This window comes from Episyrphus balteatus, chromosome 1 (assembly GCF_945859705.1).
Source record: "Episyrphus balteatus chromosome 1, idEpiBalt1.1, whole genome shotgun sequence".
Lineage (NCBI taxonomy): Eukaryota > Metazoa > Arthropoda > Insecta > Diptera > Syrphidae > Episyrphus > Episyrphus balteatus.
Genome location: NC_079134.1, coordinates 25,497,758 through 25,524,128, shown reverse-complemented (window position 1 = coordinate 25,524,128; position 26,371 = coordinate 25,497,758). Strand labels below are relative to the sequence as shown.

Genomic DNA, 26,371 nt, shown 5'->3' with positions numbered 1-26,371 from the left:
TGCTAAATGAGTAAAAAGTTAAATAAATATTGTCTTCCCGTTCCACATTTGACTTGAACGATTTCTAGGATTATTTTTTTTTTAAAGGTAAAATAATAAATTATATTATTGATTTTTTTAAAAAATGTTTTGAGTACAACAAATTGTATGAAGTTTCAAGTTTCAATTTTTTTATTATAATTCACAGAAATCCGTAAGGACGCTTCTGGACGGACAATCGAAAACGACATCAGTTTGCTTTCAAAAGAATTTGGAAAATAAAAATTCAGATTCAACAAAAATAAATGCATATGTATACATAGTTCAGCATTTTTAAGCTATGATTTTGGTTTTATACTATAGTAATTTAACATGTTTTGGTGTTGAAAGAACTACGTTTTGGAATGCATTCTATCACAGGTAGGTAGGTACCGTAAATAACACTGTACAAGTCGAAATCTTAGACATGAGTGGCGTTGGCTATTTCCCTCTATTTCGGACCTGAGAAATCGATTGGCATCATTAGATAATTGATTTATCGGTACGACTTCTAACAAAAATTTTTCGGAAGTTTTTTCAATAATTTTTATAATTTTGCCCGATTTAAAGTCATTTTTGTTTGAAAAATTCAAAAAAAAAATTAGATTTTTTTTGCATTGTTATCGTTTTATTATGTTTTAGTGGGGCAACTTAAGCATATTACAGATTCAATTTTGATGATTTCTGTTGTTAAACGTCGGTTATGAAAAATATTTTAACCTCTATGGGTTGATAATTGACGGTACTGCCCTTTTGTTTAAAAAAAAAACTTTCAAAATATTTTTTTTTTATTTCATAAATTAAATAATGTCAAAAGATTATTTAGATTATTTACGGAAAAAAAAAATATATCGGAGTGAAGGACAAGATTAAAACGTTCTACGTTTAGGCGGTAGAATCAATTTTCTCACAAATCGACTTCAAATGTAAAATAAAATGCATGACTGGGGTCGCACGTATGTACTTGCTCTTGCCGTTCAAAGCACATTTATGTTAGTCTACTTGTAGATTTTAAAAGCAGGATCTAAATTTAAAAAAAAATTGATATTGGGGAAGAGCCGACATTTAGGGCAAAATTTTGTTAAATGAAAAAAAAATTTTTTTTGTTATTTGACTTTTTTGAGAAAAAATAAAAATGCAGTTATATTGCCACTGCTTTAAATATTACGTATACAAAGTTTAATCAAAATCGTTAGAGCCGTTTTCGATAAATTCGTAATATCGTATTTTTTTGTATGGGAGGTATACCTACGTTCTAAACGAGATATAAAAAAACAAAAAAAAAAAAAAAAACAACTTTCAGAATTCCAAAAAAATCATCTGTACCAATTTTTAAGAAAAAACATCCACCCGTTTAGGCTGTGGAAATGTGTTCAGATGGACGCACAGACGCACGGACGGAATTGCGGGACCCACTTTTTCGGAATTCTCCATCATCGTAATGTTGGTTTTGATTAAAACCTCAATTTTTTTTTTTTTCGACACGAAACCAATACTGCCCTATAGAGCAAGTAAAAAAAGTATTAAGTACAACACAACGACAGCACATACATTATTAAGGTATACATTTTTACAAAGCCAGTATTAGTTTATTCCTATCTGTTAAACTAAAATCAAGTAAACTGAATGAGATGTTCTTCAAAAAAAATGGTCCTCAAACTCAGAATTTTGTGAAAAAATTTAATTACAAAAACTTAACTTGACTCTTTTCAATATTTTTCTCAATAAAGTCAAATTTTTCTCTTCTGAAGTAAACTCACATCAAATGTGGCTGACAATTTTTGAAAGATAAACTTATATTTTACTGATAAAATAGAGGTTAAAGTATTTTTTATTACCGACCGACCGACGCACAGTGTGTAATTTTGCCAATCTAGCGGAACTTTAATCAAAAATAAATGTCTCTCAAATGCGACAAAATTGGTATCATATGAAAGGTAAAACCTCTGGCAATAGAGTGTTAAAAAAAAACAAGAAAACAACTGTATTTACCGTTCAACAGAATCACAAACATCAGCTTGGTTCAAGAGAAAAAAAAATTGAAGCTTCTTGTGTCAAGTTGATAACAGCGTGGTCAAGTGGAAAATAAGTTGTGTAAATTAAATTTATTTTATTTATTTTTGGTAATATATATTAGAACTTCTCAGGGTAAGTAATTTTTTTGTGAACTTACAAATAAAAAAAAAAGTCGTTTGTTTGAAGTCCTTAAAAGTGATGTTTTTTTATTGTGTTCTGTAACTTTCTTGGTATATTCTGTGTTAGAATTCGTTTACTTTCCATGCTTTAGACTGCTGACCCCATACAAAATTTTTTTTTTGTTCAGGTACATAGGCCAAAAACCAATTTTTTGATCTTTTGAAAAATCGCACATCACATTTTTACAAATTGAAAATGACTTTTTTAGATTCTTGTTGGCAAAATAAGACAAAAAGATTAAATAAAATTTTTCGATATTTTGCTTCGTTTTCGAAATAGAGACAGTTTAAGAACCAACTCCCAAAATCGTTTGCTCGATGTCGGCTCTTCCCCACCCATTGTGGTACATTTTGTACTCGTATACCACATATTGGACATATAGTTAGATATATTATTTTTAAAAATCAATAAAACCCTTGTAGAAATACAATACTTAACAAAATTAAGCTGGTTTGCATCAAAAAAATTAAGTTTACTTGGAATTAGAATTAAGTACTGCTAGATTGGCAAAATTGCACACTGTGCGACGACGCGACGTTTAGGAACAGAAATCATCAAAATTGGCTCTGTAATAATATCGTATGCTTAAGTTGCTCCACTAATGGTTTAAAGTATTTTATTTTTCATTTAAATTAACATAGGTATTTTTTTTTAATTCAAAATCGTTAAATCGCTTTTTAAGAAAAATTAGATTTTTAATTTTGATCAATTGGTAGTAATCGTTTTAGTTTTAGTCCAAAAAATAAAATTTCAAATTCTTCTCTAGGTAGTCTCTCAAAAACAGAAAATAGGTACCAGTTTTTAACTGAATCGCATCAGTAGTTTAGGTCTTCTTTACATTTTTTTTCCAAATATTTTTGAACTTTTGAAGTTGTTTTTTTTTTTTTTTGTATCTTTCCTCTAGAACGCTTAAAATTTTCGCCAAACTGTCTAAAACGATTTTGATAAATACATATTTTAGAATGGTCTATCTTTTGATATTTTTTTTTATTATTATTATTTTTCTTTAAATGCATCTACATAAAAGGAAACAATCCTTTTTTCAGATGAAATTCATTGAATTTTTTTTTTTAAGAAAGAGTTAAATTTTTTTTATTTTTTTTACATTTACTAAATTTGTATGTCAAAAGTTTTAAGAATTTATGCAATACTAGTTGAAAAACCAAGTTTGTGCGAATCATTTAAGTCTTTGTACTCTTCTGAAAAAAAAAAAAAAAAAAAAAATGGAACAAATCTTAGACCCAAAATTTATCTTCCAATCATAAAATCTAATCTTTAAATTTCGCATCAAATTATTATTTATTCGATCGATGAGAATCCATCCATCTTAATCAATTTTATTTATCCACATTATATCATCGCAAAATTTCTTCTTGTTTAAAAGAAAAATTCCAAAATCCTTACACTTTAAAACTTTTCCATTTTCCTAACAAAGGTCACAAAATAACGTGTCTGTCTATAATAATAATCATCATCATTACCATCATGATAATCATCATCATCACATTTGAATAAACAATGTTCACATAAAATATATTTTATTCATTGTCTCTCACGAGACACAATCATTCTTTCAAAGAAAATAAAAAAAAAAACTTACATCAATATTCACACCGGGTAATGGAAACGCCTGTCCTGGTGGTGAATCCCTCGGCAAATATCGATAGAATTCATACCCGTCCTTGTACCATTTCACCGAATACAATGATTCGCCATCCAAACTGTATCGACATCCAAGGACTGCTGTCTTAAAACGCATAATGTGATTTGGTATTTTCAACTCGGTCATTGTAATCCCATTGGCCAAATCTATAAAAGAAAAAAATAACAACAAAATTAGAATTAGAAATGGAAAATGGAAGTTTTATGTCAGAGTAATGCAAATATGTTGGGTTTTTTTTTTTGTTGTTGTTGTTGTAAAATGTAAAAGGCTTAAGCTTACACAGTCGCGAAGAGAAAAAGACAAGCTTCTGAATGAATAATGAGTTGAAATTGCGAGCAGATTTGGTTCCAGGCCGTTAATTTAGTTAATGGATTGTCCTTAGAGGCGGTGCGCGAAGCAGCCAGCGTTACAGAGCGCTATCCATGAGAGTGCATTTATGTTCTTTTTTTTTTGTAAACGATTAAAAGGTGGGTACCCCTTTTTTTTGGAAAACCCCTTTTTCAAATAAAAGTTTCCTCTACACGCGTTTTCGTTTTCAGTACGAAAATGCACCGTCAGATTTTTTTTCAATTAGAAAAAAAAAAAATTAGAAAAAAAAAGTTGAAAAACTAAAAATCAATATCCATTGAGCAACAAAAAGTCGTCCTTTAGTTAACGAACACACAGAGAGTGAGTGAGCCTGAGCAAGCAGGAGGCACTTTAGGATTTCATTTGAATTACTCAGTACTTTGGGTATGACAAAGGCATTTCTATGTTTTTTTTTTTCCATTTGGCTTTTCAGCAATTACGACGAACGGCCCTCTTGTGTATGTGTGATTTTACTGTAAAATGTCCTTCGAGCCATGTCCTGAGGTATATGGTATCTAACAACAACGTGTAGGCAGGCAGGCTTAAACCTTGTGACCTTACAGGTGAGTGAAATTGAATTGATTTGATTACTAGTTGGCTATCTAAACCACACGATGATGGACACATATATATAAGGGAGTCCTTGTTAGATCCTTATACTCCTGTGTTGACATTTTGTTGGTTTTTTTTTTTTTTTGAAATATTTTTTTTTTTTTTTTTAATATTTTTTTGTCAATTTTTATTTAATTTGGCCTCAATAGAACATCAGCCTCAAACACACTGTGAGAAACTAACCATACAAAATTAATGAGCCCACATGTACACATGCAAACATACAGAATTTATAAAGAACTTTTTTTCACTTCTTCTTCTTCTTCTACATAATAATCTACATTGAAAGGCTGCGATGCGATATGTTGGGATTGAAATATTACCTGATATGTCCTAAATACCTTTTGGGAATTTGAGGTTGAACGAAGCTAGCAAAAATAAAGGCGGGAGGGGGTTGGTTTTTTCCTTAGCTGTTTGTAAATGGGTAATGGAATTTGTATAGCGAGTTTTTTTTCAATTTTTTTTTTTTTTGCATTTTGATGACAGGTAACCGTGGGCCATTTGGGAGGCACGTGGAATTGATGAGAAATTTTTCGTACAAGGATTTTCCATTAGGAATGAAAAATGAGATACAATTTTTTTTTCTTATTGCTTATTTTTTTTTCTGCGAATCAGGAAATATATTGCATTAAAATGAAGAGGTTTTTTTTTCTAAGAACAATTTGAATAACTTATGTAGGTATCTATATGGTTTTCGAAGAATCCTTTTTATTACCTTAATTTTTATTGAAATGAAGACATATTTACTTTGAAGATAATCCTAAAATATTTATCAAAATTCAAGGAATTCATTTTTTTTTTTCAAAATAGATCGAAATTTTGTTTGACAATTTCCAAGAAGTAATTATTTTTAAGATATACCTACTAAGGTTTTGAAAGTCATGTTCTTGTATTTGAACTTGACCTTTAAAAATTTTTCAATTGTGTTATTCTAATGGAGATTCGGGATAATGTTCGAAAATTATGTTAATTCAAAATTCTGTATTAAAAAATTGTGCTCGACAAAATTCTATGAGGACTGGATGAAACAAAGACATTTTTAAACAAGCAAATCAAATCATATCAGAAATGCTATGAGAAACTGTGGTCGAAAATGTAACGCAGTGGTTATCATAGTGCCAACGAACGTAGTAAGAATTGTTCAAATTTTAATAAATTAATGACATTTACAGTAAAACCTTACTTTGTTAAATTTAATAACTTAAAAATAAATTAAAATCAACTTTGTTACCAATTCAATCTTTATGGTAACGTAATGGAGTAGTAACGCAGTTGTAAGTTTCTTCTAATATCATAAATATGAACTTAATTGAAAAAACAAGCATGAAAAATGTTGTTACTGTCAAACACTGTATAAGAATAAAAATAATTAAAATTTCGTTTATAGGTACTAATTTCACAAATGAAGTAACTCAGTGGTAATGCTCTGGGACAGCCATATTTTGTATGAAAAGCAATTGCGTTACTCTGAAAGACCACAGCGTTACCGTTATTTGCAAACAATTCAAACAAAATTTGGGTCTATTGTCGACTTATAACTTACTATAGCTTTTTTCTCTAATTTGTACTTTTTCCTCTTGAAAAGTGAAATTCTAACAAAAAGCAAAGGAACACATTTTTAGACATCAAATAATATTATGGCCCTTATATTATCAAGTTATAATCTATCAGGATGCCTGTCTGTCTGTATAAGGAGCTACAGGCTTAAAAGACGGATCGAATCACTTAAGAATGATTTTTGAATTTAAGGACGTGCGAAAATTTTGTTCGTTGGGAATGTGGATTGTGTGGAACGCGAATATAGTCTGACAGTTCGTACCAACTAAAATGTATTAATATTTTGTATCAAAAAGTGAATAAATGCATTATAATAACTATAATTTCATTGATTTTTTGAGGATTTGTGGCAAATAGGGCTTAAAAAGTGTCTAAAATCACTTGTTTTCATTTATTCGTCGTTCGATGGTCGCGAAAGATTGGTTTTTTGGAATTTGGAATTATTGTTTTTTTTTTTTGTCCGGCAGCCTCCACTATCTAAAATAATAAACTCGAAACAGTTGCTTAAAGATGTGGCAGAGGTCAAAACATCAAAAACCCAAATTCTAAAATAGAGAAAACACAAAATATAGAAAATCAAAAATCCCGAAAAATCATAATCTTGAAAATCCAGAAAACTGAAAATAACGAATGGGATAAAATGCACGACTGGGTCACTCTTGCTCTTGTATGTAGTTGAAAGTATTGACATCTTAAATATCTTTTTGAAATTTATGATTTTGTTAAGTTTCGAAAAAAAAAAAAAATCAAAATAAAATAAAATCGAAAGTTAAAAAATTAAATTCTTCAATTTTTTTTTTAACTTTTTTGTTAATATTTTTGTTTTTACTCTTCAAAATGATAAGTAATACTTGTCTTTAAATTTTGAACGAAATTGATCAAATATATGCAAAAATTTTGGCAAAAAACGAAAACGCCATATTTCCGTTCTCCGCATTTTTTGAGAAAAACGCAGTTTTGTTGGAATCAATAAGACTAATACGTACACCAAATTCAATCAAAATTGTTAGAGCCGTTTGCGCGAAAATTGCAATACCTCGAAAACGTTATATAGGAGATATATGTTAAAAAGGAGATATGTATGTATTAAAAAAATAAAAAATTACGCAAAAATCATTTGTACCAAATTTCAAGCAAATCCATCCATCTGCTTATTCCCTAGCTCGATGTACAGATAGACGCACAGACTGTCGGACAGCATGACGAAAACCACTTTTTTCATCTTCTCCATCATCGTAATGTCGCTTTTGATTAAAACTTCGATTTTTTTTTATATGTACACGAAATCAATACTTTTTAATTATACTTTTTCTATAGAACAAATATGTTTATAAAATGAAAAATGTACGCAATTTTTTTCATTTCATATATTTTTTCGGGATTTTTTAGAGTTTTTTTTAACTTTTCCTGTTTAATTTTCAGGATTTTCACCTTTCTGTATTTTGTTTTTTTTTTTTTTTTTAGATTTTGGGTTTTCAGAACTGTGCGGGTTTTTAAGATTTTGGATTTTTGCGATTATGGGTTTTCTGGATTCGGGATTTTGTCCGACTCTCTCTTAGAAGATGTAATGTAGTTACAGTTTTACCACTCTCCATTAAATTAAAAAAGGAAATTTCCAAATTCCTATTTAAACTTTCTGAATCTTTACTGTCAATTGTTCAACTTTTTTTAATCATCTAACAAAATTTTTCTGAGTCCAAAAAGTCCAGAAAACAAACAAACAAAATTAAGAGTATTTTCTTGTTTTTATACTTTATTTTATTTCTTCTTTAAAAATTATTCAGTAAAAAAAAACCGGACACTTAGCATTTTTAAGTTTTTCCAAATTTTATTTTTAAGCTTTTTTTTCACAACTGTGTTCTATATCTTCTTAAAGATTCTTTATGAGTCTCAATATCTTTACTTGACCCATAAACAAGCATTCATGACAGTGAAAAGCTATCTCATGTCATTCTATATGGGAGTGCAAATATATGATTCTAACAAAAATTGTGGTAATCAAATCCAGGTGCAGAAATGGAAAAGCCTGAATAATATCCTGCACACATAAAGTTTTTGCAATCATTACATTCTAGGTTGGTGCATATAGAGTGTAAAAACTGCTAGAATCAAAAAAAAAAAAAAATTGAAAAAAAAAACACCAACAAAAGGACATGAAAGCTTTCTCATATTCTACTTCCGCTTGAGTAGGAAGACTATAAGCTAGAAACACCGTACAATATGTAAGGATTAAGGATTTCCTCCCAACGTCATCGTCGTTGTGTGTTTGCCTCTGCCTTTTTTGGACAGAATAGGGCTGAACAGGACATACCATAGCACAAAAATATTATGTTGGTACCTCAACTCTCATACCTAGCAGGTAACACACCATAATGCTTTTGCTGCAAGCTGCTTACAAGTTAACTGCTCCTGCTCCACATATCTACAAACATAGGTGTATACGAGTATAACACCTCACTTCTTTAGGTATAAAGACACTGCTTTTATTAGTTTGATGATGATAGGATCTTCTACCTTATATGGAGTGTTGAATAGTTTTTTTTTTGTAAATATGTTTCCTTCGACCTATTTATATGCACACACAAGAGAAGAGATATAACAAGGAACAAATTCGAGTCCTGTTCACATATTGTCATAAGCTTTCGTTCATTTAGTTCCCCCTTTTACGGTATAGTATTAATCTGCACATTGGTGGCAACAACGACACGAACCGAAAACCCACTAAATAATTACTATAGCTTAATGCCATTTGGCTAGGCGGAAATGGTTTACGAGAAACGGTATCTGGAATGAAAACTTGGACATGGCAGTTATGAGTTAAGCTAGAAATATGTTACTACCTATGTTGTGGTTGAAAGTAGTGGAAAATTCTAATCGAAAAACATTGTGATGTGAAGAAAACAAAAGCTTTTAATGGAATAAGAGTAACAAAATGCATTGTGTGGGGGAAATTATTCAAGGAATATATTCGTGTTGATGGAATTTAAACAAAAAGAAAAAAGGAATTTTTTCTTAGGTTTTCCTGAGGCTAATAACAATGTAAATGAACTTAATAAGTTTTATGCAGAGTTTTTTTTTATGGGAGAAAGTCACAATCCATGCAAATTAATTTAGTGATGTATTTTTTTTTTTATTTTCAAACAATCCACTATGGAGTTGGAACCACTTGGATCCGGTAATAACTTCCAAATCATTTATTTTAAATAAATCATCATATTAGTTGTGAAGTTTTGAGATTTATTTGAGAAAATTTTCTTAAAATAACCAAGCACTTAAAAAAATTGTATAAATTCAAAAATAGTCGATGGATACAAAACAGAACAGAAGCGTATGTAAACTTTTAAACATGCATGAAAATAAATTCACTTGTAAGTAATGAAAAATGCAGCTTCTCTTGGACTAGTCTGCACACTCATCATGGATTTTCAACAGATAATGATAGGGACATGATGCCATGCAATTCATTTGGGCTTCTTAGAAATTTTTTGAGGAAGCTTCCAATACTCGAGAATCAGACAATAATTCTGTGACAATTGGTGATATGCATAAAAAATAGTTTATACAAGAGAATTAATAAGTATAAACTAAGTTATGTATGCAAAAAATGTGGATAGAAAAAGTTCATAGCTTTCTAGGAAAAGCATTTAGAATGTTGCACATATTTATCATCCTTTTTGTCAGAATTAATGGAATTGTCCACCTGCAGTAACATATTTACCGTTTTTGTGCTTACTTCGATAACACCACATATCCCTTCTATAAAATTGGGGATTTTCTAGGTTAAATAACAGGTCTCTTCGGAAAAATCCTATAAATTCAAAAATTACACCTTTGTACAAAAAAAAAAAACAAAATCACTCCTTTAACCGATTTAAAAAAAAAAAGCCGGTTTACGGACGATGATTTTACAATGATAACGTCGTAAGAAAACAGGTTGTGTGCTTTTAAAATGAGTCAATTGAAGCGTTTATTTATTTCAAACAATAATAATTTACAAGAAAAAGCTACAAAAAATTACCTTTTTTCTTTTCTCATTATATTAATTTTTTTATTTTAAAAGCTTCTTCTAGATAATAAAACAATTTTTAAATTTTTACAATGCGCAAAAAGTATAAAAATAATTTATTGAAAACAATCATTTTCATCAAAAAAAAGCAGAGAAAACATGAATTTTTATCTTCTCACGTCATTAATTCCATTTTTTTTCCCTAACAACCTGTAAAAATTTTATAGGTACCGTCTGAAAGTTTATTGTCTTAGCTCAAAATATGTATCGATAAATTCTATGAGATATCTACAAAAAGAACTAGAATTTTTTGAACTCGATCAAATTTCATTAAAAAAAAAGAAAAAAAAAAAAACATTTATTTTTATGTTCCCAGGCTATGGAATCAATTTTTTTGTTTGACAACCTATAAAAAAATATATACCATGTGAAAGCTTATTATTTCACCTTTCATATGGCGTATCAATCTCATTTCAAAGATGGCTACAAGAGAAGTTAGAATTTTTGTAGTTAGTCTAGTGTTATGTGTGATATACCAAATGAAAGGTAATTATATTAGAATGTTATCTCAAAATTGTGTTTACGAAAATGATTAAAACTTCACACACATATAGTCGTAGTTAAAAATCCGTATCAGAAGCCTCATTTTTTTTCCCTCATCTTTTACCTGGCATCTTCAGAATTGTCAAAAAAAATTTCCTTTACCCAAAATCATCATTTTGTCATAGCCCCAACACGTGTACAACGTTCGAACAAAACGTTGTAGTTTAGTTTCAAAATTTTTTCTTAAATGCAGTTATTCTTAAATTAATCTCATCTATCTATACCAAAAGAAATCAATTCTCTACGACTTCGCGTTTAGATTTTAGCCCAAATTTCATCTTTCCGTTTTACCTTCCTTCATTTGGATTAAGCTTTAGGTTATTATTTTTCAAATAAGCTATAGAAGATTTTTGTATCTCTAATAGTTTATTTTTAATTTTGAATTGAAATTTGTTGCCGCACTGTGATAGTGGTTCATCGATTTATAAGACGTTATCACGTCAAAAAAATCGTTGCTATAAATTGGTTGCCTTGGTTACATTCAGGTTAAATCCCTTCTTTAGGTGATTCTTCCCGTATTGCTTAATATTATAACTATTATCAATCTGACAGAATTCTTAACCCCTTGTAGCCCCATGTGACATTTCTGTAACAAACCGAAAAAGATCGCCAAAAAGCTGTAAAAAACATATTTTTATTCTTTTAAAGCTTTTCTTACATAATCTTTAAGAATTGCTTTATCGAAATAATGCGCCATATTTCAAATAAACAGCACCAATACACTGAGCCAAAAAACAACGTAAAATCAATCTAAACCACTTTGAATCAATGGAAAATCACTACATTTTTAGCCTAAAGTGGAAAATGATTGAATCAAAGTAGCACACTTTAAATCAAAGTTGTTCACACATTAAATCAAAGTTGTTCACACATTAAATCAAAGTTGTTTACACATTAAAAAAATAAAAAAGTAAAACTGGCATCCGCTGGGGATCGAACCAGCTATACCTGGGTTGACAAGCTTGTGCTTTACCACTGTGCCATCTCACTTATAAAAATTGATGTGACAAACTGTAAGTTAAGCATAGGACGACTTTTTAGAAAATTAATTAATATATTTTTCACCATTGATTCAATGTAGAACGGATTAAAAATTACTATGCGTTTTTTCTCTGGGTGTAGTTTTTAATTGGCAGTTAATGTTGAAAGTTTGGCTTTTTTGGAAAACAAGCAAATTTATGTAAAAACTACGAAATTCAGAAAAAATATTTTTCGTGCATAAACTAACGGGGTTTTATTTTTGGATTTTAGGAATGCGCCTAAAAATAAATATTAGATACCTTTTTGTTTGAATTTTTGCATTTATATACAAAAATAAATTATTTAAACTTTTTTTTTTACTGCGTAAATTTCGAAATAACTGAGCAAATAATGAATTTATTGAATTTTTTAAAAATACGTGTTTTATTATAGCTAAAGCCCTTTCGATTTACATTATTAATTTTAAAATTTACGATGTTGGGTTACAAGGGGTTAACCACTTTTCTTTCTCTTAGTTAAATAGTGGGTTTTATTTCTAACTTTTCCTACCTTTTAGGGTCTCTCTCCTCTGTTGCGAGTTTCACTCAATATATCTAAATCTTAAACGAAATATTAATTTGAACCATAAACGTTTTTTTTTTTTGTTTTCACAGAATCTTAAACAAGCTATCAAAAATTTAAATGCTTGATAATAAATTTATAATAAAATATATATGACAAGTCAGAATAAACCACACATACATAGTTATTACCGACACATTCATAGATTGTCAACTTTTACTAGGAATCAGAATAAACTCGATAACATAATTTGAAATCCAAAAGAGTTATGAATAAAATAGATATACACATTATACACCTAGAAAAACTGGCAAAAGACAAAATTGAGTTACACAAAAGACAACACACATACATAGATATATAAGCAAAGATACCATAAAGGTTTAACGCATAAAATGAAAACAAGGACTAAAAAGTAAAAAAAATAATTTATATCCAAGGAAGAGAAAGAAAATGCAGGATTTAATATACCTTTGACACTATATCAAACCAAAACTCCCCGCATATATGCGCTCAGAAATGAGCACCCTAGTCATAGTCACACACAAAATTCTATAGGGTGTCACTCCCTACACACATATAATCCCCCAAAACCCACCCCGTTTCCTTTATATTATTCCCATTCGCATGCAAATTGAGCAAAACGACCTTATTATGCAAATTGCAAACTGCAAATGGTGAACAAAATTGATTTTCCTTCCCTCTCTCCTGATGCCTTCTCTCTCTCTCTTTCTCATCAAAATCCCGCATGTCTTCATCCAGGCTATTGTCTCTCTTATCTAATCACATGCACTCTACGGTGGCGGTAGGTGGCGTTGCTGGTTAGTGCTACGTCGAATGAAGACACATAAACAGATGATATTGTTATATCTACATTTCCATTTAGTTGAATTCCTGCTTCGAACCAGTGCAGCATAGCAGGGAGAGTGTTCAAAGTATCTATCTCATCAAAAAAGTGAATATAATACAGGAGAACGTAGATAACTTTGACAAGAGGGCTGCTGATGGTGTTTCTATTGATGTTTTTTTTTTTTTTTTTATAAAAAAAAAGCTCAGATGCTTTCCATACGTTCACCACAGTTCCATACCCAAATCGAAATCCCCCCCACACTTTAACTCCTTTCGTGCATGTAATGGAAGTTTTAAGGGTAAGTCATTATAAACAATGCACACATCTGCAGCATTATCCATGCATAAAAACGATTTCCAAGGAAGCCCGGCTCAAATTCCAAGCCAACCAACCGCGCACCACCGCCATATTGTATAGCTAGTCAGTTCTGGCAGAGACCTTCTTTTGCTAAAAACGTAAGCAAGCTACTCAATGCCATTTTAGAATACTATCCTGTCGTTCTACTATATAGCCTTTCCTAGCATGTGTACCGCTCTCTGCATGCCTTATACTTAAAGGTATACCATTCTTGTTTCCTTTCTCAACTTTATAGTCTACCTTCCTATATGGAACTTGCTTATCATGATGGTTTTTTTTTTTTTTTTACTGGTTTACGCCATGTCACACAGGATGCATGTGCAATATGTTGTGCATGCATGAGGAATACTCAACTTTGTTGTTTATGCAGAACAGAGACACACTCACCATCATCCCTGGGTAAAATAGTCAAGAAAGAACTCTCTGTTTGTTCGAAGGCTGCTTATTGCTTATGTGTCTATTAAATTCGTGTCAAAAAGAATTTTGTTATCATAAGGTCCACAAAAGCCCACATTTTTGTTTTTGTTTTGTATAAAGTTGCAGTAACTGTTGTAAGTTATGAAAAATATTCTTTTAAAATTAGTTATAGATTAAAGAAAAAAAAAAAACTCAAAAAATAATACACATACGCCACAGTGACCCCGAAACATGTCTCACTTAAATAAATATTTACAGCTAAATAAATTTTAATACTATTTTTGCTCATTTTAAAAGTTGATGCAATAATTTAAGAGAACTGTGGATACTTTTTTTTATTGTGCTGAAAGTTTAAGAAAGATTGTTAATCTCAGTTTTAAATTTTAACGAGGTCGGCTTCTTTAAGAAATTAAATATTTTTTAGTAGGCATATATTTATGATTGAAGCATATAATAAAAACTGAAATAATACATTTTCTAGTATTATACAAATTTATAGAAGATTGTAATATAAAAACATAAATTGAAAAGAAGTTAATGGTTAACAAATTGTTGCTTTTTTATGCATTCAAAAAATTCCAGGTATTTTTTTTAGATATCGTTCATACATGATTGTGATAAATATTTTTAGATGAAGATTGTACAAAACTTATAGTTGTTTCTCACATACTTTTGTTATTTTTTAATTTTGACGTGATAACGTCTTATAAATCGATGAATCATGGCAGCCACCACAAAAATGTGACGCCATTTTCTAACGTTACACTCTCGCACTTTCGCAGTGCGGAAAAAATTTCAATTCAAAATTAAAAATAAACTATTAGAGATAAAAAAATCTTCTATAGCTTATTTGAAAAATAATAACCTAAAGCTTAATCCAAATGAAGGATTTTTAAAAATTCCGTCATTTAATAGGGTAAACAGGGTTAAAACGGAAAGGTGAAATTTGAACTAAAATCTAAACGTGAAATCGTAGAGAATTGATTTTTTTACTACAGATAAATGAGACCAATTTAAGAATAACTGCATTTAAGAAAAAATTCTAAAAAAAATTGAAACAAAGCTATAACGTTTTGTTTGAACCTTGTACAGGTGTTGGGGCTATGACAAAATGATGATTTTGGGTAAAGGAAATTTTTTTTGACAATTCTAAAGATGCCAGGTGAAAGATGAGGGGAAAAAAATTAGGCACCCGATACGGATTTTTTTCCAACAATCTGCGTTTCAAAATATGAATTTTTGAAAAACACCTTATTTTTTAGGGGTATTTTTGGGTAATTTTTAATTTTTAGCTTTTTTTTTTGGAGAGTTCAAAAAATCTCAAACTTATAGGACATGTAGGTTTTGCATGCATGTGCAAAAAATTGGAATCGTTTAGTGAGTTTTGAGTGAATAACGGAAGAAACAAGTTTTTAAAAAACACGTTTTTTGACCGTTTTTAACCAATTTTTATCGTTTTTTCTTTTTATCTTTTTTTCTTTAATAGATACAGGAATAAAACATATAGAGTAATAATAGACCATGACTATGACTATATTTTGAGATAACGGTAAAAAAAAATTTTAGAATTCAGCAGGTTATAACTTTTGACCAAGAGCAGATAGAAATTTTATTAAACTTTTATGAGCATCCTGATACAATTACCTTTCATTTGGTATATCACACATAACGCTAGACTACAGAATGACTTTAAAAAATTCTAACTTCTCTTGTAGGCATTTTTGAAATGAGATTGATACGTCATTTGAAAGGTGAAACAATAAGCTTTTACATGGTATATATTTTTTATAGATTGTCAAACAAAAAAATTGATTCCATTGCGTGAGAACATAAAAATAAATGTTTTTTGCTTTTTTTAATAAAATTTTATCGAGTTCAAAAAATTCTAGCTCTTTTTGTAAATGTTTCATAGACATTGAAGATAAAAATTCATGTTTTTTTTGCTTTTTTTAATGAAAATGATTGTTTTCAATAAATTATTTTTATACTTTTTGCGCATTGTAAAAATTTAAAAATTTTTTTATTCTTAAGAAGAAATACTTGGCTTTTAAATTGCATAATTTTTTTTGTAAGCTTTTAAAATAAAAAAATCAATATAATGAAAAAATAAAAAATTTATTTTTGTTTAGCTTTTTCTTGTTTGAATTATGATTGTTTGAAAAAAGTAAAAGCTTCAATTGACTCATTTTAAACAAAAGCACACAACCTGTTTTCTTACGACGTTATCACGTAAAATCATCGTCCGTAAACTGGCTTTACAGACAACCTCTTTTTTTTCATAATTAGTGATTTTAAAAAATAATTAATTTATGACTTACAGGATATAGATTTGAATGCAGAAACTATTTTTTCGCTTTTTTGTTCAATATGATAGGCTTAAAAAAATTGTTTCTTTTTACTTTATCTTTGGCTCAAATATTTTACTATAAGATGGTATTATTATCTGAAAGTTTTTAATACAAAAAAAGTTAAAAATAATTTTTAAATATTTTTTTTTTCTGAACCACATAACTTGTGTTCTTTCCTTAAACAGATTTTATAGGCAACCAATTTTTTTTTTTTATCATCTTAAACCACTTCACTTAAAGAAGCAAATCCGGTCATCTGCAGGCGTTTCAATAATATTTCTATTTTTTATTGGAATATCCCCGAGCGCAGCCCTAACAATAGTTTCAATTCAAATAATTGACTGCCAGGTAACCTGTCAAAAATGAACAATTCATAACTATAAATTTCCGAAAAAAAAAATTGGTTTTATAGAAAACCGACAAAGTAGAAAACTTGATAGTCTGTAAATTTAATAAAAGAGACTTCATTAAAATTGAAAAATTCAAAAGAATACATTTGGAAAATTAGCCAACCTAAATGGTTCAATTCATTTTTGAACAAATTATCCTGAAAATATAATCCTAAAAGAAAAAAAAAACCAAATCGTGAACAAAATACTGTTTGATACAGTTAACGACAACATATACGCTTCCCTAATCATCTCGAAAATATCTTTAAATACAATTTCAAATTTTCCGCTTACGAAAATTCAATCATTTATATAAATCCAAATTATTTCAATAAGTATCTATCATTCTATTGACACAAACAAAAACAAAATATTAAATATTGCAAAATAGAAAAATTTTATAAAAAAAAACCTCATAGTAAGCAATAAAAAAAAAATCCTTTATAAAAAGAACAAATTAAACTGAAATATAAAAATCCAACGAAGCACGAAATTACTACAGGACAAGTATCTCAGTTTTGTTTTTCTTCCCTTTTTTTTTTATTATTATTATTATCAAACCGCCCACAATAACAAAGAACAGAAAAAAAGCTACCAAAAAACTTAACAAAAGATACAAAGTAAAAGGACCTTCCTCACTATGCAATTCGCTCGCTGGTTGTTATGCTCTTATGCTGCCGCGGACTATTGAAAGACGTAGTCGTTGTCGTCGTCAGTTGTTGTAGTCGTCGACATTCACTATGGAAAAAAAAAAAAACAGGAAATCCATTCTGGAGCAATTTTTGAATTTTTGCCTAGCGAAACTTTTTTTTACACCTCCACCTCATCTCTTCACACAAATCTCAGTACTACCAGCGCACCGCATCCTTGAAACTAAAAACTGCGGTGTGTATTTGGGAAAACAAACACACATACACAGAATCATACATCTACCAACAAGCAAAACGCAAAAAACTTTGTAATAGAAACAAAAATTGGAAAGGATTATTTTTCTACTTCAAAAGGACTCTTACCGCAGCAAAAGAAAATGCGGATCCGCTACTACACCCATCAAAGGCATGCCGCTGTAATAACAGAGAAGAGCTATGTATATGTGTGTGTGTGTAGTGTACAAGAGAAACTTTCATTATTCTTTCTGAAAAACTATAAAAAAAAGTTTAAAGTTTTCATTGTATCCTTTTGGTTTGTGATGGTTTTTTTTTGTTTCTTTTTTTTTTTTTGTCTGTTTTTATTATTTTTCTTGGTTTTTGGGCTTTCGACTTTTTCTCTAATGAAAGAGAAGAAGGACGAGACAGAAGGAGGCAAAAACAATTCTGTAACTGTAACTGTGAGTAAAAGGCAGTGTGATTCTTTTTTGAACGCAAAGAATGGTCATTTTTTTTTTTAGAGGCTTGTGGTTGTTTAATTGACCAAATAGGCTAATTTCAATTTGTTGAAGTGTATTTCTTGACGCTTTTTTCTTTGTGCTTTGATGCGGTGTAAGATCTTTTTTGGCTTTTTGTGTGAGGGATTATATTTTTTTTAAATTTGAAAAAAAAAAACAGTCATTTAGGGTGTTCAAGGAGAGCTTAGTGCCTATCAATGTGGATAAATTTTTGTTTTTCCAATTGAAATGATTTTATTTAAAAGATAAAATAAGCTTACTTTGACTCTTCAATGAAATGATTAGAGCTTTATTTTAAGGAAAGTACTTGATAAAACTAAGCGTAACTGAAAACATTTTAGTATAGGTGGCATAATGGAAATACTATCTCTTTATAGATATCGTTTTTTACTTGGATACTTTTTTTTTATATTTACTGAATGGCTAACTGCTCAGAAATAGAATAATTTTTTGAAGGATTTTCAATACAAAAAAAGTGAAGCAATCAGTTCCCTTTGATATAAGTTTACTTCTGTTAACTGACTATTAAAATTATATGTTTAGTTGTTTGCTTGAAATTTTTCAAAGACCACGCTATCATTGAGTCTTTACCTTTAATATTCGTAATAGAGGGAAATCTTGGGAATCTATAAAAACACTTAACTGCCAATTTTTAACTAAACTTGTACATCTCGAAGTAAACCTTTTTCTTAATGTTATTAATCGAATGATAATAATTCATTCATTTATTTATGACTTTGCCAATAAATTGTAAGCAACGTCAATTGTTAAAATTATGTAACGTGAGTTCTTTAGTGCTTTATTTTACTTGCGATATAGGTACTATAGGGCAAGTTTAGGATTCGAAAAAAAAAAATCGAACTCGAGATAACAATTTTACATGACATTAGGATGATGGAGAATGCCAAAAAAAAAGGTCCGGCAATTCTGTCTGTCCGTCTGTATGCACCTCGAGCTAGAGCCTAAACTACTAAAGCAATTCTCTTCAAACTTGGTAGTTAACAGTCTTGGGTGATTCTCTAGAGGGGAAATTGACAGTTTTTTTTTAAGGACCAAAACTAACGGTAATGGCTCGAGAATGGCTCTAACGATTTTGTTTAAAATTTTTGTGTGTAGTATAACATATAAGAGCCAACTTTCGAAATAAAAAAAATATTTTTTGTACCGTTATTAACGGTACCTGCCAGAGAACGTTTTTTTTTTTGTTTCTAAATGTCTAGTACAAAACTAACTAAATTTAAACCGAAATTTTTACACAAAAGCGTTTAAGTAAAGGTGATATTAAAATTTTCAAAAAATACATTTTTGGATTTTTAAAAAATATTTCAAGATTTTTTTTTTTGAAAAATCAATTTTTTTAAAACAGGTTTGTGAAAAATTTTGAAATTACGTTTTCATGTGTAAATTAATTATTTCTTCAAAATGGCATACCAACTTTTTTTTGAAAAATGTTAGAAAATTTTTATATGTATATAAAAAATTATTTTTTTTAAAAAACGGCTCTAACGATTTTCAAATTTTTGTTTCTAAAAAAACATTTTTATACAAGAAATAAAATGGCTTACTTGATTTTTCGTAAAACGGTGTTTTTAATTAATTATAAAAACAGATTTTATTTTTTATTTATTTTTTAATTTCTTGAAAATATCAAATTTTAAATTTTCCCTAATTTTCTTGAATTAAAAGCTGTAACATTAGAGTTACTAAGCATAAGAGCAAGTTATTTTGTTTGGGTTGTGTTTCTCACTGAATTTCAAAATATTTTTATTTACAAAAAATTTCGTTGAAATCGAATAAGTAGCTAATGAAAAACTCAGAAATAAAAAAAAAGGTTCTATTGCAAGTACGGTTGAAAACGCTGGACAAAATTTTTTCGTTCGATTTCAAAAAGGAGGAAGTTTTTTTTTAACAACACGTTTTTTAGTCTAACTGGTATTTATTGCTGTTTAGCTGTCATATTTAATTGCTGTATTCCTAGAAAGGTCATTAAAGTTAAATATCAAATTATTTCCGGGTCACTGCGGTGTATGCGTAACATTATTTTCTATAAAAAAAAAAAAAATAATAATCATTTTTATCAAAAAACAAAACCGACTTCCATGGATCAAAACTGGGTTTTATGTAGTGATGGGAGCTATCGAATGAATTGAACTATCGATAGTTAGTAACTGAATGATTTGAACTATCGAATAGTTCATTCATTTATTCATTCGAATGAAAACTATCGAATTATCGAATAAAAACTATCGTATAAAAAAACTATTCAAATGAAAATAGTAACTAAACTATCGAATGAAAAAACTATTCGAATGAAAATAGTAACTAAATGAACGAATGAATGATTTAAAACTATCGAATGAATGAATACTTTACAACTATTGATAATTTTATAGTTTTTATTCGATAGTTCAGATCACTAGTTTTATGGTTTTTCTTATAGTTTCTATGGCAAGAACTGAACGAAATTGGAATGGGACCGCACTGCATGCACCAGCTTTCCAATACAAAAAGAATTATCAAAATTGGTTCACTCAGTCAAAAGTTATGAAGTAACAAAAAAAAAATACAGACGAATTGAATACCTCCTCCCTTTTTGGAAGTCGGTAAAAAATTTTATATTAAAATTTTCTATCTCTAACCATATAATCTCAACTAATTTAATTAATTTCAAATATTTAATAAATATTGTATAACTAAAACTGGAGAATAATATTTTATAGCAATTTTCTATAAATATACACTTTAATTTCATTCTTCATTCAAAATAAATCCATGAAAAAAACCTTCGCACTAACGTAAATCATAAAACATATTAGCACCAATATCTATTTATATAATCTAACATTAATATACACACAGTTTATTCTCATAAAATGTAAAGTCACGCAACAATAATTTGTCATTCGATTTATCGACACAATTTGCGCCATCATTCGTTTTTTTTTTTTTTGCACACAAACAAAAGAAAAACGAACAACAAAAAATACAAACAAAGAACTTTGTTAGTTTTGCAAGGAGCAAAGAGGATAATAATTCATTAAACAAAGAGCTTCTTCTCACATTCATATATGCCACAAAATCAACTTCAACTCCCATCACTTCTTCATCCTTATAGTCGATATTATAGTCGATAACAAGGTACATTTATAATCTTCTAGGAATTTGTGTGTGTGTGTGTGTTTTTCGATAATTGAACACATGGGAATGTTATATAAAGCCTCAAGCGGGAGTAAGTCCTTCTATAGTCCTTGGTTTACACACATCTCTATAATATTTTGATAACATACCAATGCACCGTAGTTTATTCGAGTGCAAACCAAGCAAACCGCTTTGTGCAATTTTCTTGTTTATCATGTTCTCTCTCTTCGTTAAATTCAAATGTGTGCTCTTTGGGTGTGAAGTTGAGGTATTTTCATTCTCATCATCATCATCATCATCCATCGTTATCGAACTACTTTTACATTTTAAGAAATTCAAAAACCCAAAGAAGAAGAACACTACTTTCTTCAATGAAAACATTCGCTTTTTCCACAAAGATATAGTAGAAAATAAATAAAGACGATGAATTGGTGCATTTAGTGCGCTTCTAAATTGTTATATTGTATTCCACTTACTTTTGGTAATATATGTATTAAAAACCTCTCCTTTACCTCTTCTTGTTTTTTTTTTTTTCAAGGATCTTCAGTTAGATATTTTATGTATCTTTCGAATTTCATTTAATACCGCATAGTTCATAAGGAGAGAGAGTATGCCACAGAGTAAAAACAGAGTAAAAGTTGACAGGGGGACGAGTTTATCAGAGGAAAACTTTCTTAGCTCAACAAAGGCTCCAGAGGAGAGAATGAATACCTGAATGGAATTCATTAATGAGGTGAAATTACTTTCGCGTGGCACCACCAAGAACCTACACCGCACACACAACTTGTCTCTCTCTCTCGTGAAACCCCTTTATCCACAAGCTAGGTACAGGATTCAAGCCCCCATGCTGTTCAAATAACCTATTTTCGACTCCCCTCAACATCATCAGAGTCAGTACCTACAATTCTACCTCAAACTACCTTACCAACCCATTTGCTAAATAGAAGCGTTTCGTTGCTTTGCTTGGTAAATGTTATTTATTGCGTAGAAAGTTTGACGTTATTTGGGTCTCGTAAACATTTGATTAGTTTTGCAGATGAATGAGTTTTGCTTAGGTTACCAGAGAGGAGCAGTGTCGTGTCGTTTTTCCTCAACGACGACGATGACGATGATGGCGGCTTCGTATATAGTCATCGTCGTCGTCTTTAAGTCGTATTGAGCCGATTTATGCTGATGGGGGTGTATGATGGCGAAGAAGGTTATATGGTGTTGTATAATATAGAAGGTTTCAAGTGAATTACTCTTTTAAAATGGAATTGGATGCTTTAGTGAATCTATTTAAGATTTTTCGCATAGTGCTAAGGTAATAATTGGAATATAAAGTGTATTTTAACGTGATGGGGTAGTTGGGGAGGTGCAAGGGGGAGAGGGTAAAACTTAAACATGGATTCGAAGTCTTAGCTTTTATGGATTTCTTGATTATCATAATTGGGTAAGGAGGTGGTAGAGTGGTAAATCTAGGTGTTGTTCATATATTGCAGTACTGGATTTTGTCCTTAGGGAAAATTGAAGAAAGGACTTCCACGAAGAAGGGCCCACCACGATGAATGCTGAAGCCTTGAGAAATATAAAAGAGTAATCAACTATGAATAAACTTTAATCATGTAAAACCTTAAAAATTCATTTTTCCTAAAGAATAAAGCCATACTTCAATTTTTACAATGCGCAAAAAGTATAAAAATAATTTATTCAAAATCTTTTTTCTTTCACACCATTGAATCCATTTTTTAAAATGACAACCTATAATAAATTGTATATTATCTGAAAGCTTATTATTTCACCTTTTATATGACGCTTCAATCATATTTCTACGATGCCTACAAAAAAAAGTGAGAATTTTTTAAAGCCAACCATGACGAAATTCCAAACTGAGATTATGGTAATTCCCACACTGGTAGCTGGTCATCAGCAACAGATCTCCACAGGTGTTTTAAAGTATTTTTCAAATTTTTCAATTTAATTTTGTGTAACTAATAGAGCACATACCGTTATGTGTGATATTTCAAATAAAAGGTAATATTATCAGCATGTTCAATAAAGTTAAATACAATTTGTATGTGCTCTAGATCAAAAGATATGACAAGTTTAGAAAAATAACATCTTTTCACCGTTATCTCACCGTTAACTGTACAACTATAGTTTATTAGTTTACCTAATGTAAATTTCATTCATCTATCTATTGAAACAACTCACCTTAAACTTAGGATTTATAATGGGTTAATTTTAAACCAATAAACAACTTCCATCTTAAAGTGAGTAATTTAAAAACTCGTTTCAAACTATAGATAAAATTTGGTTAATTTATAACCTATAAATAACTTTTTGGGTAAAAAAAGAGTTATTAAAATACTTATTTAAAACTTTGAGATCAGATTTGGTTAAATTCTACACAGAGAAAAATAGACCACATAAAATAGAACAAAAACAATAAGATTTCTCTATGGTTTTCATCCAAGAAGGAAACCTTATTAAAACAATCGGGTTTTCCTTATTGTTTTAAAATCTGCAAAAAAACAAAAAAAAAATGATGACCAGGCTGGGAATCGAACTTGAGACTTCAAATCATTAGTCGCCCACCTTACCACCTGGACCAACCTGCCATGAAAATATTGATCGCGATTTTTGTTCTAGTGCTAAGTTGCAAAAAAAAACAACTTTTCAGTCAAATTTTAATAAGATTTTCTCTATAAAAATAATAAGAAATTTCCTTAAAAAAACCTTATTAATCGTTGATTTTAATAAGATTTCCTTATGAAATGTATGGAAGGTAAAACAATATGGCAATCTGTTAGTTTTTAGCGGGTCATATTTTTCTCTGTGTAACTTAAAAAAAACTTTTTGTGCGAAAAAAAGTTATTAAAATACTTACTTCAAACTTGGAGTCAAAATTTGGTTATTTTTTTAACCCTTAAAACACAAAACTAGAAGTTATTTAAAAACTTATTTATGACTTTGTGTCAAAAACGAGTTATTAAAATACTTTTCTGAAACTTTTGAAGAAATTTGGTTATTTTAAAACCAACTTCAAACTGAGGTTATAAATTAACTAAAAAAATTGGGTTGAAAAAATAACAAGAATGTAACCTGGGTTTAATTAAAGTAAATAAATAGCCAAAATATTTCCTTAGTTTAAAAATTTATGACTAAAAAGTTTATTTTACGTATAATTTTAACCCAAAACAAACCTTCGAAAATACTGGGTTTTTTTTCTAACCTAAAATTAACCACAGACTTTTAACAACGCGTTTATAGTCGCTTTATGACCGCGGTTATTTGCAGTTATTTTATAACTTTGGTTATTTTGTAACCGAGGTTTGAAATTGTTACTTGGGTTATAATCAATTGATTTTTCCTGTCGCTTTTTCGTTTCATCTTGTTTCAAATCACTACGATGCTAAAGAAGCTTTCACTTCAAAAACCTAAAATTTTGGGAAAATATGCAAAAATCATCTGAATTTGACCACGCACAAAAATCGGTACCTATCTAAAAAATCCCTGTCGAATTCCAAAAAAAAAGCGAAGTACATATTCAGATAAAACACATTATAAAATAAGCTTGTGTCAACTTTTAACGGTAAGAGTTTGTTATTTTAAGTCATCTTAAGATAAGTTACTTTTGATGACAATTAAAAAAAAAAGGTTTCGATTAAACAACACAAATGAAGAATAGGACTTTGTATGGACTAAATTTTCCTTAAGACCAACGGGATGGAATCAAAATCCAACCATGTAACTTTAAAAAATAAATATAAAACAATGTCACTTAATAATGCAAAAGCAAAAGATACATATATTGTGCCTATATATCTACTGCTGCCAAGAAACAAAGTGAATGTCAATAAAATCATACCTTTAGGGGTTTAAAGTGTTTAAATTTTAGGTCATTTACTTATATTAATATGTAATGAGATGAGTTGAAGAATTTTAAAGTATATTCATCAATAACTGGGTTGAGTTTATTTTTGTTTGTTTTTAAAACAGAGAATCAAAAAAACAAAAATTTTACAGGGGGACAGTCTCGCAAATATCACAATTTCTATGGAACTACCTAAAACTATTTAACGCAGAAACGCACTGTAGTATTTGTCTTTTTATACAGGGTGTCTTAAAGTGACATAAGCTGTGGGCTCTTGAGGTATTTATAAAAACTTATGAGGTGAATGTTGTTACGGTTTTGTTGTTTTTTTTTTCGGCGTAGTTGTTTTAAATAATTCAAATTTATTGGAACAAATGTAGGAAGTATTGTAATCTCAGTTTGAAATTTCGACATGGTTGGTTTTAAAAAAATTCTTACTTTTTTTGTATTCATCGTAGAAATATGATTGAAGCGTCATATAAAAGGTGAAATAATAAGCTTTCAGATAATATACAATTTATTATAGGTTGTCATTTAAAAAAAAATGGATTGAATGGATTGCTTTTTTGATGAAAACTGATTGGGTTCAAAAAATTCTACCTCTTTTTGTAGATGATGTATAGACAGACATGGTAGATATAAATATTTTGAACTGAAATAATAAGCTTTTAGATGATATAAAATTCATTATAAGTTGTCATACAAAAAATGGATTTAATGGTGTAAGAAGAAAAACAAGATTTTTTTTGCTTTTCTCATGAAAAATGATTGTTTTGAATATTTTTTTTTATACTTTTTGTGCATTGTAAAAATTTAAGTATGGCTTTATTCTTTAAGAAAACTTGTAAGCTTTTTAATTGTGTAACTTTTTTTTCGATAAAAATGATTTTTTAAGGTTTCACTTCTACCACGTGTTAATTGCACACATGATTTTTTTCCTTATATTTTTTAACTTTAGCAATATTTTACTCAGAAAAATGTTTTATTGAGGAGTATTTTTTTCTTCTTATATTATGAAAGACTAATTGATTTTCTTAATTTTACAAAAAGAAATATAGTCGACTCCTTCTAAGTCGAACTTTCACGG

The 26,371-nt window shown here is 29.3% G+C and overlaps 1 protein-coding gene across 1 annotated transcript in view; it reads right to left on the bottom strand.

The window, feature by feature from the left end:
* The window catches only part of LOC129907891 (uncharacterized), a 163,319-nt gene that overhangs the window by 19,030 nt on the left and 117,918 nt on the right, over nucleotides 1–26,371 (bottom strand). The window contains exon 2 of the mRNA XM_055984373.1: nucleotides 3,815–4,023. Coding sequence (XP_055840348.1) covers nucleotides 3,815–4,023 — 209 coding nt within the window. The remainder of the gene's footprint in view (nucleotides 1–3,814; nucleotides 4,024–26,371) is intronic.